Here is a 20,246-nt window from a genome sequence, read left to right as displayed (position 1 = left end):
ATATCTCAAGGATAATCAGACCCAGTTCATTTAGCCTTTCTTCATAAAGGAGATGCTCCAGGCCCTTCACCAACTTTGTGGCCCTCCAAAATGTCTCTTTCCAAGAAAGAGCGTTATTTATTCTGAATAATCCTCATCATTGCTAGCTGGTTAAACAGCAATTTTCAGATTTTGATAGTAATGAAGATTTTACTTGGGCAGATGACTTGTGGAATTTTAAATCTAAACCATGATGGTACCAAAGTTGCAGTGTGTATATTTCTTCTAACTTGGCAAAAATAACACTGAGTTTCAGAAGCAAGAGATTAAACTGAAAACAATAAAAGCTAAGGCCATTAACATTTTCTTGATCCACAGAGTTAGAACTAGCTTTTTAACTACAAATGCATTTTTCATTGCTTCAGGTACAACACTTACAGTCTCTATTCAAATGTCAAAAATCTAACTTCAACAGGAAAAATCATCACTAAAAATAAAAGGCAGACAAAAAAAACCTGACGTAAATTTTCAGTTCTGTAGTATACTTTGCATTTACTCTAAACTACTGTAAATGAAAACCTCAAGATGAACCCATTCAAAAAGAAGCTGAGCCACATGAGGAAGCAGAAGAGAAAGGTGGCTTAAGCTCTCTGAATACACAGGTTTTTTCATTCTAGCATAAGGGTTTAATATAGCAATCCATCATATGCCTTCAAAAGAAAAAAGCCAAAACATTTCACAGTATAGTTTACCTGTTACTTAGCTCTTCAGAGAGTCCAAGAGCTTCTTCTGCAGCTTCTCTCCTTCTCTTTTCTTCTGCTAGTGTTTGTGTAAGCTGTGAGAGAGCCTGCTGCACTGAATCATATTGTTGCTCAGTGTCTGCAAGCCTGTAATTAGATAGATTTTGAAATATTGAAATACACTCAAGTAATAATATTGTAAAAATATGACTGACACATTTAATGTACTGTAAATCCACATCCTTCCCTTTTCCCCAAAGAGTAAGCATTACTTATGCACTTATAATACAGCTGTTAGAAAAAAAATATTGCTAATAACACTCTCCAGTTCTGACCTTTTTCTGAGTTCATTTAGCTCCATATTGTCTATTTCAACAATAACTGCAGATCTTTCCTGTGGTGCTCCAGGGGGAACTTCTGCTCTAGTTTCATCCTATTAAAAGGGGAAAAAGGTAGTCACAATTTTTCTAGTTGTAAAAAAAATCTTTATATCAGTTAAAGAAGCCATGAGCAACACACAGCAGGGGAATAAAGCACTCTTGTGTCATTCAATCATTTAAATTCCAAACCCACAATTTTCCAAACCTGTTTTCTAAGTAAAAAAATGACAGCTGTCTCTGTGCGCTGCTGGACTTGGAAGACACATGTATGCTGCACAACAAGCAATCTGAGCTACGTCTGAAGTGCAAGAAATACATCTACAAATGCACACAGTAACATAACAGTCTGAGTACAGTTTCATTAATAGCACAGCTACTCTACTATCAGAATCTGAGACAAAATATCTGTGTATGGCATATCAAGCCATACAAACAAGCCACTTCAAACAGAGGCAGCAAAAGAATTCTACATAATATTGTATTCTTTTTCTCACATTTGTGGATTCTATACAGAATACCCCATTATGTTTTGCCCCTTTATGATAACATCAGAGTATTTGGGTTAGTTATTAGCTCTAGCTGCACAGTTTGTTGCTATGGTGTAACACAAACAGCAGAACAGAAATATTAAGACATTCAGTAAGATGCAGTGATGCACAAGTTGGGATCACCACCTAGACTGGCACTGAATAAATGCTTGGAAATAGATGGCTGTGTGTACTTGCAGAATAGGTGATGCTATGAGACTGAATAAAGTAGATCTTCCTTTTATTTCCTCCAAGATAGACTATGACTGACATAAAGCAATGTTTAAATACAGAGCTAGTGAGCTTTAGGCAGTGCAGAAGCACTGAGAACTGCGCTTAAGCAGCCCCACGCTTTGTAATCAACATGTGAAAGAAATAGAACCCGAATTCTCTGTGAGATAAGAAGTAGGGATTAATTTCTTTTTCAGTGTACAGTTCTCCTTGTTATTTTTGTTTTTGGAGAGGTTTTATATATGAATCCATGTAATATTTTAGGGTCTTCCATTATTCAGTCATTATTGACTAAACAAGGCAGTATAGGAAAGCATTCTAGAAATGAAGGAGTCACAAAGAGATCAGCTTACATGTGTATGATAGGTTGCAAAGGGTACTGAGATGCTGAACTTGATAAACAGATCTCACTTCCCAAAATACTACAAATGTCTTTGCAAAATGGTTTGTGACTGCTGTGAAATTATCAGTAAATCTTGCTAATCCATTAATCAGTGATCATCCAATTACCCTGCCAGTTGTGGCCAATTCAAAAAGAAGATGCTTCAAAATGAAAACAGCATCTGTAAAGAGCTTCCTGAAAAATCTAAAAAAAAAACAAACAAACAACTTTATAGCAATAGTTATCTTCAGTGTGTCACAGACTATTGTATCAGCAAAACAATTAAAAAACAATAAGTAAATGCTCTGTAATATTTATTTTTGTTCAGCACAAAAACCAGCAAAAATACAGAAAGAGCCCTAAAATGTTCTCTATGTTCATTTACCTGAATGGTGCCCTGGAAGGATGTCACCTGCATTGTTTGATATTCCCTCTCCAGTCTTAAATAACGATTCTGCAAATCAGTGTAACGAAGCTGGTTATCCCTTAGAGTCTGAGATAGAGTTTTCAGCTGGGCAGACAACACAGCGTTCTCTTCTGCTGACTGCACATTCTGAAAGAAATTATCATTTAAATTATTCAAAAAACCCAATAAAGCAAACACAAGTACTATCTCATTCAGGAAATCACTAGAAATGAGATCTGTTGTTGAAAGTTTGAAAGTAACTGCATACTGTTTTCAGAACTGTATCCACTTTTTGGCAAGGTCGGCTTAGTAAGATTTAACTAGCTGTTTTATGAGAAGTAGAAATAACAAAACCTGAGTATTGTCTCTATAATCTATATGCTCAAAACAGTAATTCCAGGAAAAAGGTGTTAATCAGGAAGTTGAGGCATGTAAAAGCAGTCAAGTTTTCATATTCTCAATAACAAAACAGCAATATGGTTCTTCACCCTTTCCCAATCATCCATCTTCACTTGTAGGTCGAGATTTCTATGACAGTTTCAATATTTGGTTGAAATTATTATTACATTCATTAAATGCTCTGGTGAAGCAGTAAAAACAGACACAATTGCAGATGAAATGCAACAAACCTAATTCATTCTGAATAGCAAGATACACAGGATAAGTGCTTAGCGAGTATCCAAAAACATTTGCAAACTTCTGTAAGCAAAGCACATCCACAAGCAAACCCACTTCTAAAGACACTGTGAGGAAACATTTTAGAGGTGTTTTATGTTTGGTATGAGATAGTTAAAATTTTGTTCCAGCTAAGACAGTCATCTTTTCTAATGAAAAATACTTGAATTCAAGTTTAGCAACACTCCATTCAAAAGAAATTTCCTTAGAATGCAGATTCAAATAAACATCTCTCAGACAAATATGTAGCCAGGAAGGCAACAGCATAAACGTAATACTGAGTTTATGCTGCAATTTCTAGTCTGAGCCAAATGGAATTTTTTGAAGAATTCTAAGAGTTTCAATTATACAAGATACCACCAGTTTAGCCATATTTCTCTACATTGTTAACAGCCCAGGTTCACACTGACTATTTAGGATGACATTTGTTGCTTTAAGTTACCTTTGAATTAATCTGATGTAAATGCAGATCCTTCTGGTGCATCTCCTGAAGACAGCGCTGTAGCTCATTCTGAAGACGATTTCTTTCAGCCAACACATGCTTGACATCATCAGGGGTGTCTGCACCTCCAGCAAGGGAGGCAGTTTCTAAAACCTTAAGAAGTATCAGCATATTCAGGTTAAATGGTAAAGGAATTTTCTAAATAATTCAACATTAAATATGCATAAGGACTACACAATGACTTCCTTTTCACAAGATCACTTCCTTCCTATAAGCTAATTCCACATGTTTATTTACAAAAAACCTACTACTTCTCAATCTACAAATTTCATAGAAAAAAAAACACAAACGGTGTGAAGCATGGAAGTGGAAAGTGGGTAAAGCTGTGAATATCTGGTAGACCAAAGCTATGATGTTAATGTCTAATAATGAAAGAAAGTGAGCTACCTTCAATGGTTTCTGGAATCTATTTTCCCATAAAATCATGAAATAAAGACTTCTATAAGGTACTTCATAACCCAGCAGACAATGAAGTTCAACAGCCCTTGTTTGTCATCTTGAACACGCAAAAAAGTGAATAGTATATGACAGCTATAAATTTTATCAGTTGAAACATCGTTTTTAGTGAAATTAATGGAAGATGGCTTATCTCTATAGCCTTTGGTACAGAAAATGCAAAAGAAAATATTATTCCAAAATAACATTTTCCTTGAACTTTTAATGATAAACTATGAAAGCAGATAACTGGGTCCCAGCTGTTGTCTTTCTAAATTTGGTTTTTTGTTCCTGCCAGAAACCAACTCCAGCTGCTTCAGGGAAAGGACAACAGTGTTTTCATTAGGCACCTCTCTCCCTTCTCCCCACAGTTAGGTTCTATTCTCATCAACAAATAATTAAGAGATTAATTTAGGCTCTTATGAATTTGCTAGCATCAAGTATGTAAGTTCTGAATGCTGTTGCTATCCATGTAAATTACCAGTTTCTTTTTTGATCCTGTTAAAAAACATGTACCTGAAAACAGATTGTAGAAATCACATATCTCGAAAAAGTTCATGCTATCTAAAAGAGCACATCTCTTTACTAGTTTTTCATATCACTTTATCTTGGATTCACAAGAAGAGGGAGTAAAGATTCTCAGTTCATAGACACACATCCAACACTACAATTAGACAGTTTATCTCTTTAATTTCTTCTCTAACATGAACAAATATCAATCTTTTCCAAATTTTCTTGTTTTCTATATCATGTTTTCACTCTTTCAAAACAATTTTATTACAATGCTTCTGTGAAGTTCAGGTGAAGTGTAATGTTAATGGCTTTGAGCCACTTTAACCATACATTCAAAATCCAAAACATTTAATTGATTAATGCTGTTTTTTGTGAAGTAAGATACAAGCAAGTAATCCTGTTTGTCCATCTGTACCAATAACACTAGCATCAGTTAGACAAACTTAAAATTGGATTTAAAAAAAATTAAGATGTTAATGTCTCAAAAGAAGTTACGCTACTTCTGTCTTTAGTGATTTTATATACACATACTGATAATTATAATCAGTGGCTGAAGAAAATATAGTATACATGATATTTTCAGCTGAGAGAAAAACAAGTAAGTATAGCCTGTACCACAGTCTGCCTGGCAGCTAATTAAGTCTAAGAGCATGCAAGGACTCAGTAACTGATAAACACATTGTTGGCACCCTTCAAATAATAGTACAGCATTCTACTTCTCTTTTGAATGTGTGTCATAGGAACAAGTAGCAACACTGGTTTTATAATAGCACAATCTGCAAATGACTCATGATAGGCAGAAAATTGGCACAAGAATTACAGACCCACAGTTAATTTCCACCTAAGGACATAATACATTTTACCTTAGCTACTATGTAAGAACTCCTCTGTGAGCTGTCTGAAAGCTCCAGCCCTCCTGATCAGATAAAATTAAGTGAGAAAGCTATAAATTGCATTCCTTTTTTTTTTTCTTTTTTTTCCCTTTTCCAATATAAATCTCTGTATTTATCAGCACCACATCTGCTTTTGAGTCATACTCGTGATCATTCACCAAGTTTGAACTTCTTCATATTATATTCTGGATTTAACTAATCTAAAACAGAAGTTTACAAAATTACTTAAGGAATTTATTCATGTTATCAATGATGTAAGGAGAAAATAAAGCTACCTTACAGTTTAACCATAACAAATTGATACTCCTTACTGGCTAAGAATTAATAACCAGTTACTGGTTCATTACAGTTCTTCACCTTTTGTTTTATAACTATTATTTTATTTATGAAGCTTCTTTGCATGCTTTTTATCCATCAAAATGTACTGCACCAGTGTGTTTCCTCTATTATTTTATAAATGTAACAAACTTCTTTTTTTTACTTTAAAAGAAGTTGAACGATACCTACACATCAGACTCTATTTAAAACGTGTTCTTATGTATGGCAACTCACTGACCTGATGCAGTTGTAGCTTGCTATTTGACTTGCCCCCAGAATAGTGAAATACAGACAATGTATGCTATAGCATATCAGCCTTCGCTATCACATACTAGATAGTTCACACTTAGGAAGCAAACTGCAAATTTAGTACAGTAAATTGACTGAACTAGGTTGATGCTTCCTGCTGTATTTTGTTTACCTTGACTGGGTAAATGTTGGCAGTGGAGATTGATTTCTTAACAATGATGTCTTCTTGCAACTTCTGCAGTTCTGCAATCTGACGGTCTTTCTCAGCAACTGTCATTTGATATTGATTTCGCAGTGCTTGGGACTCCGAGAGGAGGAGGTTCTTTTCCATCCTGATTGTGAAATAAAAAACTAGCTATTAAATGAAAATATACTATACAGAAGTCAATGCAAAGAATAAGGCTGTTATTTCTAGAACAAATGGCAGTTTTTAAACACTTATATGCAAACGTGGTACATTTTATGAGTATTCTCGATACATATTTCCATTTGAAGATGACTCTTCAAAATAGCATTCACAGCATTAGATACAAAGTGTAACATTATTTGTCACAGATAATAGAAGATGTGAACAATGCAGAAGTGGACATTTGAATTTACAAACCACATTCCTCAAATGTGAAATGAAGATTATGAAGATTATTATGAAGATTAAAGGTGCTTACAGCGAGAGAGGGGATGGTCTCTTCACACTGGTGACAGGACGAGGAGAAATGGCCTTAAGCTGCACCAGGGTAAGTTTAGGTTGTGTATCAGGAAACATGCCTTTAGATAAAGGGTTATTAAACACTGCAATAGGCTCCCTAGGGACGTGGCTGAGTCACCATCCCTGGGTGTGTTTAAAAACTTTCTGGATGTGGTGCTCAGGGACATGATTTAGTGGAGGGCTGTTAGTAAGGATAGTGTGGTTAGGTTATGTTTGGACTCAGTGATGTTTAAGGTCTTTCCCAACCTGAGCAATTCTATGATTATTTTCAACACACAGTTGAGTCAAATCTGCAGTATTTCAGACATCTATTTAAAAACAACAACAACAAAAAACTGGGAGGAAATGTTCAGGTTTATCAGTGGTAACTTTTACTTAGATGACAACATGACTGTGCACATTACGAAAATATTCTTCTGATAAATTATACATAATTCTCTTTGTCAGCTATATGTCAGGCTTAAGTCAATGAAGAATTTCAAGCAAAAGCCTTATGCATTACTTGTTAATTCAAGTTAAACATTTATACCTCAATCCAGCAAGTTCACTCTGGTACGATGCAATCTCCCTCTCAGTTTCTGCTTGGAAGGCTTTTGTCTGGTGCAGTGCCTTCTCCAAATCATCAACCTTGGCCTTCAGTTTTGATATTTCAACAGTTGCGAGGTTGGCTCCTTCTTTAGCCTACATTTAATAAATATGATTAGTAAACTGGAAGGAAAACTACATAATTGAAGTTTTATCAGTACCAGAATTCTAGTACAGAATTCTTTTGCTTTGCTTTTCCCATTTGCTCCTGTTCAACAGGAAAAATATCTAAACTCTCAAGATTCTACACATCTTGTTTAGTCATACTGTGTTTTCTTAGCACTCATGTAATTTGCCAAGTCATGCATTCTTCGTATTAAATTAAAAAAAAAAATAAAAAAATAGAACAAACAAACAAACAGAAAAGCAATGTAGCCAGTTAAAACTTACCAATCTTTCCCTATCGATCTGAGGCACATCCAAATTACTTTTAAAATAATTTATATCATTGATGCTGTTGCAAGCAATGGGAAATGAAGCTGTGCCCCCCTGTTTAGTTTCAGAAGCTACCTTCTGCTTGCTGAGTTCCTGCAGCAATTTGTCTCGGTCATCCTGAAGACTGGCCATAGCCTTGGAAAACGCTTCAATCTGCTGAACATAATTCCCACATTCAGATGAGAGCCTGCTAATCTCCAGCTCACGGGTGACAAACGTCCTACAGAGATTTTCAATTTCATCAGCAATCTGATCAACTGTAACCATATTTGCAGGATCAAAAAGTATATTTTTCAGAAGACCATTTTCCTTGAGTATACTGACAAGACGGGATTTAAAGCTACCCAACTCAGCTTCAAGTTCAACTCCTTTCTTTTTCTCAGACTTGAGTTCTGATGTGTATTTGCTCTGAAGTATATTTAAGTCCTCTATTATCCTATCTCTATCATTTTGCAGAGCAGTCATTGCTTTGCCAAAGGCCTCATTCTGGGATCTCAGCTCTCTATTCTGAGACTGAACTTCTACTATCATCTCTGTAAAAGCAATAGGTTCACATCCATGCTCAACTGTCTGAAATGCCTTACTGTATTCCCCATCTGCATCCTTAGTATTTCTGCCTAGTGATTTCTGGAGGTCATCAATCTTCTGAACTTTTTCTCCATACAGTCCATTGGATGAACTTTTTTTTTTCTGAATGCTACCACTAGTTAGCAGTTTCTCTCCAGATTCAGAAATAAGTTTCTCTTTGTTTAATGATGCAATTAAAGATTCTAAATCATTTACTTTAGATACTAATTTCTTATTTTCATGTTCCAAAGATACAACAGTATCCTTTTGCAGTTGGCTGGACAGTTGCACCTCTTTGATTTGTTTCTGGAGATCATATTTTTCCTGTTCAAGGCCTTTAATGAAATCTAATTTCTGCTTAAGTAAGTCTTTTAATTGATGATCTTTCAGAGATAAAACTTGGTTGAGATCTTCCCTATACTTTATTAGCTGGGCATTTAGCATTGCGTTTTCAGAATGAAGATCATCTATCTGATTAAGTAGTACCCTTAATTCTTGTTTCAAAGCATTATTCTCACTTGCACTGCCAGCTATAAGATTGTCCCGTTGATTTATGACATCTTGGTGAAGATGCTCCAACTCTTTGTATTTAGAAAAAAGGTTGTCGCGATCATTCTGAAGAGATGACATTGATTTCTTAAAAGCATCTAGTTCACTGGCAATTGCAGCCTTATCTTGATCTGCCTTATCTGCTTTCATCTGGAGATTTCTCAGTTCATTTTCCATCTTCTGACGGGACTCCTCAGACTGTTCTCTCTCTCTCTGTAGTGACTGGATCTGACGCTCATATTCTTTGATTTGTTCCCTATGTTCAGTCTGTACCTGAGTCAGATAGTCAGAGATTCCATCACTTTTTGAAGAAATGAGTAAGGAAATTTCTTTATCTTTATTATTCAACATGATTTTCAGTTGCTCAGAAATGGTAACCTGCTTTTCCAACTCAGCATGAATTTTTTCCTTTTCAGCAAGAAGGTTTTGCAGTTCTTGTTCTTGTCTTGTAAAATTACTTTCCAGTACTTTTATCTCTCTTCCAGAACTTTTACTATTCTCCATGAGATGATTAAGAGAATTATTTTCTTTAAGAAGTGCTTGCAAAGCTTCCTCTTTTGACTGAAGAGCATTCTCCAACTCTTGCTGCCTATTAAAAAAAAGTATATTTTCTTCCTTTATTCTATGGAGCTCTTTGCGCCATGGAACATCAGCAGATTTTTGCCTTAAATACAGTTCATCCCTTGTTTTCTCTCCCACAGAATATTTGATATTCAGTTCCTGAATCTGAGTCATTTTGTCTTTCAGTTCATCTTGTAGGGACATTATTCTTTTATTACTGTTTTCTATTTGTATCTCCTTATTCTGGATAGCCTCTTTGAACTGCGTTTCCCAGGTTTTCATTTCAGTGATTACCCTGTCCCGGTCATTTTGAAGAGAGGACATACACTTTGCAAAAGCAGCTAAGCGTGCCAAAGCTGCATTCAAATCTGCCTGAAGCTTCTTGTTTTCAGAGTCCTTAAAGTTAAGCTCCTCTTGCAATCCTCGAATCTCACTAACTGCCCTATCTTTTTCTCTCTGAATGGCACTGTGTCTTTCCTCTAGGTTCAAAAATTCTCCCTTGTGAATCAGTTTTAATTGTTGAAGATTTAGCTCCAATTCTGTCACATATTCTCTCTTCTGGATTTCTAGTTCATCTTCTTTCCTCTGAAGTTCTTTTCTCCAATTAAGATTCTCAGCTGTAAGCCTGTCTACTTCTTTCTTTGACTGATCCAACAAGTTCACCTGTGAAGACAGCTTTTCATTGAGATGGCATATTTCTTCATTCGATTTGGTAAGCTTTTCTGACATATTACTCAAATCTTTTTCAAATTTTTCATTTTTTGACTGTGATAGTTTCACAGATCTTTCCAAATCCAGGATCAGCTCCTGGAATTTTATGGAATCCTTTTGCAAATGGTTGATCTCCTGCTGTTTCTCCTTTAGGAGTTCTTGTAATTCTTTTGTTCGGTTTTTATTTCCACTGTTATCTCTCTGTGCACATTTCACCTTCTCCTCAAATAGTTTTATTAGTTGTAACTGCTGTTCTTCTTTTTCTCTAATCACATTACACTTCTCTGCCTTTAATTCTTCCAGTTGCTGCAACAGCACGTTATTCTGCACTTGTGCTGATTTCACCGTATCAGTAAGATGATCAACCTCTTTAATATGATTAAGCAATTCTGTCTCAAGGAATTCCCTCTCATTCTTTACTTTGTAAGAATTTTCTTGTGCATTTTCTAATTCCTCCTGTAAGAGACATTTATCATCTTCTAAAATCTTAACTTTTTCATTTAGACTAACAATTTCTCGTGTAAGATTTTTACACTCCATGTCCAGCTTTGTGATACAATGATTTTTATAGTCCAAAGACTTTTCAGTTTCTTTCACCTTTTCTGAAATTAATTTTCTTTCTTGCTCCTTTTCAGAAAGTTTATCCCTTAACACATTAATGTCCGTTAACAATGATTCATTCTCATATAGTGCACCTCTGATTTTAGATTGCATATCATTTTGGTACACTTCCATTTGAACTTGGAGGTCTCCCAGAGCTGCTTTAGTTACAGTGATGTTATTATGAAGGATGTCATTTTCATCCTGAATTTTTTCTAAAGCCTGCTTTAAATTCTCGGAAGTTTGTTTCAGCTGTTCATTTTCCTCCATTAGCTGATTATTCTGTTGAGTGAGTTCGTGAAGACGAGCCTGGTGTTCTTCAATTCTTGCCTCTTGTTCACATATCTGCCTTTTTGCTTTACTCTGTAATTCATCAACTTCCAATTTCTTGGACTCACAGAGTTGTTTCAGCTGATCCTTAATAACTCCATTTTCATCAACAAGTTTCTGAAAATGTTTCTCAAGAGCCTCCTTCTCAGATTCCCCTTCCCTGAGTCTCTGAATTGCCTCTTGTTTCTCTTTTCTAGTGACATCAATAACTTGCCTCATATCTGCTATTTTACTACTGATATTCTCATAAGCCTGAAGGAGGGATTCATATTCTTGCTTTAATTCACTGTGTTTAGCCTTCCAACCTGTTAATTCAACTGTCTGAGAATCTTTTAAGGTATTTAGCTGGAAAGAAAACGCCTCTTTTTCTTGAACTATTGTCTCCATTGTAGATTTAAGACTTTCACATGCAGCAGTGAGGTTTTCATTTTCAGCCAACAGTCTAGCATTTTCAGAAACAAGGCTCTCCTCTTCAGACAATGGAGAAACAGTATTTGAACTCTGTTTTTCTCTACCAAGCTCTAACAACAAGCGTTCAAGCGAACTTGTCTTGTTTACCAGTTCTTCTCTTTCCAATAAGAGCTTATCAATCTGGTCTTTTAGATATTTATTTTCTCTCAGAGCTTCCTTACGTGATATTAAAGCTGCTTGTAATTTTCTTTGAAGGTGGTCTTTGGACTTCTCTTCTGCTGTAGCCCTTTGTCCTTGTGGTTTAGAATCACTTACATTGATGGCTTTTGCAAGTGGCTCTTGAACCATTTCCATTTCTTTCTGGGTTTTATTGTCTGCTGCTTCTTTTAGATTAGTTTTTCCAGAGTAACCAGTCCTAGATAGTTGAAAAGAGGTGCCTTTACTTTGTAATCCTCCTTGAAGAAAACCACCTTCTGAAGAAAACTCTACCAGTTCTTTTTCAGTATCATTTTCTTCTTTACACTCTTTACTTGACACTGCAGCAGTACTTATCTCAGCCTTCTCGCGTAGCAAACAAAGTTCTGTCAGAAGCTTTTTGTTTTCTTGACTGACATGCTTTAACTCCCTTTTCATGTTGATTAGTTCCAAATTGGACTCCTCTAAATGATGAACCAGCTTCTCTTTTTCATTCCTTACTTCTTCAAATGCTGCTTTGTAATGGTGGACTTCTTGGCCCTCCTTTACAGCTTCTTTTAACAACTCCTTTTCAAGATCAAGTTTCTCCTTAAAATCTTTAAGTGAAGAATGCAATGTTTCTATTTCCTTGTTCTTTTCTGCAATTTCCTTATTAGCTTCCATTCTCAGTTTCTGTAGCTTCTCCTGGCTCACCCTGTAATCCTCCTCATTTTTTTTAACAAGTGTTTCTTTCTCATTATTTACACATTCCAGCAAAATTTTCATGTCTGCAGTTTCAGCCAAGAATGTTTTCAGCTTTTTCTGCAGCTGCTTTATATCCTCCAAAAGGTCATCTTTACATTGTTCCTGGTACTGCTTTTGTTGTCTCACGGAGTTTAAGTCTACTGCTTTTTCTCCACCACCACTAAATTCAACTAATATTTTTCTCAGCTCTTCCTTTAACATTTCTGTTTCCTCCTGAAGCTTTGCATAATTATTTCTTAGTTCTTCCAATTCAGTATCTTTACTTGTCACTGAAGTAATTAGGCTTTCTGACACTTCAAAGGATGCAGCCTGAACCTTGTTTCTAGATTTGCTGGATTCCAGATTCTCTAGGTCACTTTCTTCTTCTCCTTCTTCCTTAGGGGAAACAAGCTCTTTCCCAAAATGTTTTTCTAATTGATTCAAGTCAAACTCTCTACATTCTATTTGAAGATCTTCCCAGAGAGCTTTATGCTCTTGTTTGACATGCTTCAAGTGGTTTTGTTCATCAAAATCTGCTGCAAGTTTAGCGTGCTCTGCCACCTCATTCTGAAATGTTCTTACATCATCTTCCCTGACCAAAAGATCCCTCTGTAAGTCTTCTTTTTCTTTTTTTAACTGAATTACACTAATTTCATTGTTGGTGTGCAAACACTTTCTCTTGTCCCTGGCACTGGGCTCTCCAGAACTGGAATTTTTCAACAATTCTTCTTCCTTCTTAACTTCAGACTTCATCATTTCAAGAGCTACTAAGAGCTGAGAATGTTTCTCTTCATATGCACTTACTTTTTCATCAAGCATAGTTTGCATATGAGCAAGCATGTTATCCTTTTTCTCTAAAGATTTTAGGTTCTGCTCACAAATAATTTGTTTTTCAGCAATAACAGCATTTAGTTCTGCAATATTGGCCTGAAGTTCCTCTAAATAAGCGGACTTTGCTGACAAGGTATCATTCAAGTCAATTATTTTGTCATCTTTTTCTCTAACCTGTTGCTTCAGAGTTCCAAGATAGGTCTCTAAATCTTTATTTTGATCTTCAACTAGTTTCAGCTTGTCTGTTAACTCCTCAACTTTCTTCAACAACTCCTCTCTTTTTCCTTTCTCTTTCTCTATTTCTTCCTGCCCGTTTTTCTCCAGTTTTGCAACTTTCTGCATTAGATCTCTTCTTATTATCAATGCTGCTTGAAGCTTCTTCTTCAGATTCTCTTTTTCCTTGCCAAGTTTCTCAAGATTAAGATGCATTTCCTCCTTTTCTTTCATTAAATCTTTAAAATCAGCTTCTCTGTTGCTTAATACAACCTGACTACGCTCCAGTTCTTTCTTACAGTCCTCAAGTTCCTGCAACACTCTATTTAGTTCTCCTACAGAATGATTATGAGCAGATTCAAGGTCCTGCAGTTTGCTGCTTAATGCATTCCTCTCTTCAGAAAAATTCAGCATTTCACTAGACAATGATTCCATGATCTGGGTAATAGAACAGTCCTTTTCTTTCATTTGCTGGCTTAGACCAGAAATTAAATCCTTTTGCTGATTTACCTGTGAAGTTAAGTCTTCTATGAATTGATCTTTGCTTCCCATTTCTTCAAGGAGACTTGCTACTTTTTTACTGTCAATGTGCAGTTTTTCTTGACTGGTTCTTACTATTTCTTCTGATTTATTTATCTCGTCTTGAAGAAATTCAATCTGTCTATTCTTTTCTTGCAAAAGAGATTGTTGTTTACATAAAGTTTCCTTGACAGCAACCATTTCTTGTGATAAGCATTTAATTTCAGATTCATAGGTACCCTTCATTTTATCAATATCATTCTGTAGCAGCTCCTTCTCTTTCTCAAGCGACTGCATACTTTTTAATTCATCTTTTATGACATCTATTTCTTTCTCTTTTTCTAAAAGAACCAGCTGCAATTGTTCTCTTTCTACTTCTTTGCTCAAAATAGTGGATATCAGAGAGGAAAATTTTTCCAATTGTATTTTACCATCAGTTAACAGCAGTTCAGAATCTGAAGTCTGCACATTCTTTTCTTTACATAAAAGTCTACTATTAAGTAATGGAGATAAGCTTTGAGTTATTTCCTCTTTGGTAAGATCCAGTTCCTCCTGTAAAGACTGGATTTTGCTATCCTTGGATTTCATTTCATTTTCTAAATGGTTCAATTGCCCTGTAAGATTTTTAATTTCTAAAGTTGCCCTATCAAGTTCCATCACCCATTTGTTTTCTGACTCAAGCAGATTTTGCTCTAGATTTTCAAATTTAAGCCCTAATTTAGAAAGTTCTTCACCCTTCACACTAACCTGCATCTGTAACTTCTCTTTTTCAGTCTTCATCTGCAGTTGGACAGCATCTATCTGCATTCTTAAGTAATTCTCACTGGCTTCTAGTTTTCCATTCATTTCTTGGAGCTCTTCCAATTTCTTTTCCAAATGGTTTTGAGATGCAATAAGTTGTGTGTTTTCAGCCATGAGTTTAGCAGCATCTTCTTGTAACATATTTTTTTCATTCACTAAAGACTCTACTTGGTGTTGCAGACTACCTATTAAAAGTGCACTTTCGTGGCTGTCTTGAGATGATTTGGAATTTACATTATTCAACTCCAACTTTAGACATGCTATATTATCTGCCTGTTCAGTGCAAGTCATACGCAGAGACTCCACAGCCAATTCTTTTTGCTGTAAGTCTTGTTTCCATGTACTTATTTGGTCTAGTGCTTTACGGTGTTCACTTTTTACAGTCTCAAGCTCAACTGTCAAATAATCGATTTTCTTCTGATTAGTATTAAAGCTTTCATTTTTTTCCTGAAATTCCTTAGTAAGGTTTTTCACAGTTGCACCACTTTTCTCTAATTCTTCTTTGAGAATCTCAATCTCATTAGAAAGAACACTCATGTTTTTATTTGTCAACTGTAGACTGGAATCCTTCTCCTTCACAGAATTAAGCAGTTTGGCAATAACTTCTTCTTTTTCATTAAGAGCTGCATTAAACTCAGTTCTTAGTTCACACTGTGCTTCAATTTTTTCCTGAAGAGACAAAAAGGCATTTTGTTTCTCCTGGACTAGTTCCTTAGATTTTTGTAGTTCATGTGTCAGTACATGTACTTGACTTTGAAGCTGAGAGATTAAACTTATCTTCTCTTCGTCTTCCTGTGCTTTCTCCTTCAGAGCTTTGAGAAGAGTTTTATTTTCTATAAGAGAGGATTCGTTTTCTGATAAGGACTGTTCCTTTTCTATTATTACATTCTTCTGATGTTGTACTTCATTTTGTAAATTCACTTTTACTTCCTCCAGCTCCGCTACCTGTTTCGTTAAGACAACACATTCATTCTCCTTTTCTTGAAGTTGCATCTTTAAATTCTCACTGAATAATGAAATATTATTGACAGCTAAATCTTTCTCGGAAACAAGTACTTTTAACTGTTCTGCTTCTGAAGTTAAAAGCTCTATCTGTTTCTGCTGCAAAATGGATGATTCCTGTACATCAGAAAGGCGTGCTTTTAAACTAACATATTCGTCTATCTTTTGTTTTAAACATTCATCCTTCTGTGTAATTGAATCAATCAACTGTGCTTCTTTTTCTGTCAAATTTCTAAGTTGATACTGAAGGTCAGAAATAACCTCCATATTCTCAGACAGTTGAACCCTAAGTATATCAGACTCCTCAGATTTATCTTTTAGTAACTTTAATTCTTGGGCTTGCCTCTTACATTCATTTTCTTTCTCCTGAATTGTCTGTCTAAGCTGGCTGGTTTCAAAACCTAGGGTTTGCATTTGGTTTTGTAGATCTGAAATGACTTGCAAATATTGACCTTCTCCTGCCATTTTGCTATCCTTCATTTGTTGTAGCAAAACATCCTTCTCAGAAATAAGAGTTTCTTTCTCTCCCATGAGAGTTTTTAGGTTTTCTTTTTCAACCACTAGGCCATCAATTTCATCCTTCAGAGCTAAAATATTATGATTCTGTTGGGACAAGTGTGAAGTTAAAGTAGCTATTTCTTCTGATTTTTTCATTATCATTGCGTTAAGGTTTTCAATGTCTACTTTCAATTTTTCATTTTCTAGAGCTGCCGTGTGTGCTTGTTGCCTTGCAGAACTAGTATCAGACTGTTTCTGTACCAACTGTGACTGAAGAATTTCTAATTCATGTGACTTCTCACTCAATAGGTTTGAAAACTCCTCCTTTTTATGCTTAAGCTCAGTCACTTCTTTGCTTAATAGCTGTAGCTGATTATTTAACACTGTACTTTCTTCAGTTTTGTCAGAAACTTGCTTACGAAACTTTTCAAGTTCTGAACCCTGACTTTTTAGAGTCAGGTCTTTTTCCTCTACCCACTGAGATAACTTCATCTTGTCCTCTTTAAGATTTTTAATTTCTTCCTGCAACTTTAAAATACACAATTTATTGTCTTCAATTTCCTTATGCAACGAATCACACTGAATGATTTTTTCTTCTAGACACTTGCTCTTAGCTTCAAAATCCAAAGTTAAGCTTTGAACTTGCTCTTGCAGCAGTAAATTGTGTTCCTTAGTCTGGCTCAGCTCTTGTATTAGGGTACTGCATTCAGATAACTTACTATTTAACATTTCTTCTTTCTTTGTTTCTTTGTCTGTGGCATCCTTCAGCTGAATGAGAACTGATTGCATTTGTTCATGCAATTGTTGTGCTTGTTCCTTGCTTTCAAACAACTGACCAGCTAACACATTACATTCCTTTGTTTTCTTCTGCAGCTGTTCTGCAACTGAATTTTCTTTTTGCTTTGCAGCTACTGAGAGTTGTTCAATTTCTTTTGCTAGAGTGTTTTTTTCACAGTTTAGTACTGAAAGAGTTTTTTGGTATTCAGCATCACTAATAGATAACTTGCTCTCTATTTCTGCCACAGCCTGGATTTTCTTTAACAATTCGCATTCCTTCACATCCAGAAGTTTGGACAAATTCTCATTTTCACTCACTAACTGTTGCTTCTCTTCTTTCACTCTATCTATACTTTTTTTCAGATGTTCATTTGCTTTCACTTGCTCTGCCAATTTTGTTTCTTTTTCCTCAAGATCCGTCTGCAGCTGCTTATTAGCTGAAGCTTTCTCCTGTGTCTCTATTTCCATTTTTTTAATTAGTTTCTGTATTTCACTTAATTGGTTATTAAGCTCTTCGCAACATGTCTCTTTGGCTTTAAGATCTTCAGTTAATTTAAGTTTAGTCTCTTCATTTTGCTGTTCCAAAAACTCAAGCTTCTTATCTAATGACATAATGATCTGTTGTTTCTCCTGTAATTCTTTTTTAATTGTTTCCTGGTGTTCAGCATGTTCTATAAGCTTTCTAGATAGCTGAGACAGCTCTTCATCTTTTTTAGCATCTTCCAAAACTAGTTTGTTGTATGAATCTTTAACAGATTTTAACTCATTTTCAAGAGTCTGTTCTTTATTCTCTTTCTCTTTAAGTAAACTGTTCCATTTTTCTTTTAAAGTGCTATTTTCCTCAATCTGAGATTTCAAATATTCAGCTTCTTTTCTTTGTCTATTCTCAGTTTCTTGTAGCTTTTCAGATGATTTGCTAATTTGTTCTTTCAGCAAAGTAATTTGTGACTCACACTCCGTAAGACTGTTATGGTACGCGACATGATTGGCCTTGATTTCCGAACGGAGATCCTTAACTGTAATGCTGTATTCACTGATTTGTCTTATCAGTTCCTCATTTTCTTTGTTTTTAGCTTCATTTTCAACTCTAATTCTCTCCAGTTCTAGTCTCATTGTATTACTCTTCTCAGAAAGGACAGATATTTTCACACTTGCATCTCTTACATCGGCTGTCTGTACTTCTTTCAGCAAATCAGCCTCTCTTTCAGCCTTTGATAAAGCCTCTTCTATCGCTCGTATTTCTTCATTTTTGCATTGCACTTGATGCTTCAGGATGATAACTTGTTCTGAATATTCTGTCATATTCAAAGACAAGGCAGCTAACTCCCTGTCTTTTTCTGCCACTGCTTCTTTAAGATGATCGATCTCTCTTTCGCGTTTCTGGAGATCTTGAATAAGTTGAGATCTTTCCTCTAAATGGCTTGTATTCAATTTGTCAAGTTCCTCATTTGTCTGGTCAAGATCCAGCTGCATTGATTCTACCATGTCATCTTGTTTCAAAGTCTAACAAATCAAGAAAATAATGTTATAAGAATAATTCAAATGTACATTAGAAGGAAAATGGAATATACACTCCTTGTGTAAATCTAGCATTTAGGCTAATCCATCACTCAGAAATGATCTTTGAACTAATGACTGTATGGGAACTGTTGAGTCATGGTCTGAACCACTAATTGATTGATGATCTGAGGCAAAGACTGGGTCAGCCCTGGGAGCACAGGTAAAGGCAACTTAGAGCTGCATGGCTGGAAGGAGGCTCCATCCCTTCCTAGACCCCACCTAAGGGCTGACTACCACTAGGAAAGGATCTCTTTATGGAGATCCCTCCTTTGTGGAATCTTTCATCGTGAGCCTGAATCTCTGAATATAGGTGAGCACTCCTCTGTTTCTTTTCATTTCTCCATGATATTCTTTCCCACCGTAACACCACAATACTTTTTCCAGCTGTAACTATGACCTATCCAACAGCACAGTCACAAGACAATAACATTATATTTTAGATCATTTTGGCATACGGAAAAGACATTGTATGAAATCTGCAGCGTAATTAATGCTCAGGGTTGGGTTTTTTTGCTCAGGTTTAAATGAACCATTTCAAAATACAAGAAAGTTCCTTATTTTCATTTTATGAGTTACCTTTTCCTTCAGCGTAGCAACTTTTTCTGTTAGATCACTGATGACGTTTTTCTGCTCAGCGTTCTCCACTTCATACATACTGCATTTCTTCAAGGCTTCCTTCAGCTTAGTATTAAAAATAAGAATTTATATCATAGAAACATATTCAAAATGTGATATTAGAGTTTTGAAGATTGAACTTACCTAAGAGTGGTATTTATACATTAAAATTAACTAGGACAACATTTCATTCAAAAAAACACCAATCCAATACATTCATGCAAAGCACTGTGGTGCGTTTAAGTAATCATTATACCCAACTTTAAGCAAAGTAACTATATGATATGAACAAAGCTGTAATGAAACAATAGAAGCAAATCCTTTGGCTAGAACAGCAATTTTGCTTCCAGAATACAAATAAAAAGTTAAGGCCAATATTCACCAGTTCTAATAAATTATATTTCATTTAGTAACTTACTTTTTGTTCACTATGCACAAACTTCTCTCCCAGCTCTTTGTTCAACAGATCCCTTTCTTGAAGTAGTTTTCTCATATTTTCAATTTGTTCCAGTTTTTCTGTTAAGCTTAGCAGTTTTTCTTCTTTTTCTCCAAGTGAAGTTTCAAGAAAGCTATTTCGATCACTCAATCTAAGAAAATACATATATAGATCTTTGATAACTAAATTCCACCATGAAAACAAAGCTTGCTTTAGGCTTTCTAATTTTATTAGCCCCCAAACTGTGTCCCTAAAAGAATAATCATTTCTACAATTTCCATTTAAACTTCCAAGTCCAAAGATGTTGTGACTGCAATCAGAAATGAGAATTAAGTAAATAAACTTTACACATTTTAACAGATTAAGCTTCTTTGCTTTAAATTTAAACATC

The 20,246-nt window shown here is 35.4% G+C and overlaps 1 protein-coding gene across 3 annotated transcripts in view; it reads right to left on the bottom strand.

Annotated features, from left to right (window-relative positions):
- LOC140253657 (uncharacterized) overlaps window positions 1–20,246 on the bottom strand; it is a 42,843-nt gene that overhangs the window by 2,052 nt on the left and 20,545 nt on the right. For 2 of the 3 annotated variants that reach the window (XM_072339411.1, XM_072339412.1), the window contains exons 19-27: window positions 19,838–20,006; window positions 19,381–19,485; window positions 7,912–18,747; window positions 7,466–7,617; window positions 6,403–6,562; window positions 3,763–3,915; window positions 2,625–2,792; window positions 1,055–1,152; window positions 732–866 (exon numbers count right to left, since the gene is read on the bottom strand). In XM_072339411.1, the coding sequence (XP_072195512.1) occupies window positions 732–866; window positions 1,055–1,152; window positions 2,625–2,792; window positions 3,763–3,915; window positions 6,403–6,562; window positions 7,466–7,617; window positions 7,912–18,747; window positions 19,381–19,485; window positions 19,838–20,006 (11,976 nt within the window). The remainder of the gene's footprint in view (window positions 1–731; window positions 867–1,054; window positions 1,153–2,624; window positions 2,793–3,762; window positions 3,916–6,402; window positions 6,563–7,465; window positions 7,618–7,911; window positions 18,748–19,380; window positions 19,486–19,837; window positions 20,007–20,246) is intronic. The other variant, XM_072339413.1, reaches the window with a different exon arrangement.

The sequence above is a fragment of the Excalfactoria chinensis genome, chromosome 5 (genome assembly GCF_039878825.1).
Source record: "Excalfactoria chinensis isolate bCotChi1 chromosome 5, bCotChi1.hap2, whole genome shotgun sequence".
Classification (NCBI taxonomy): Eukaryota; Metazoa; Chordata; class Aves; order Galliformes; family Phasianidae; genus Excalfactoria; species Excalfactoria chinensis.
This window is presented reverse-complemented; position numbering and strand designations above follow the sequence as displayed.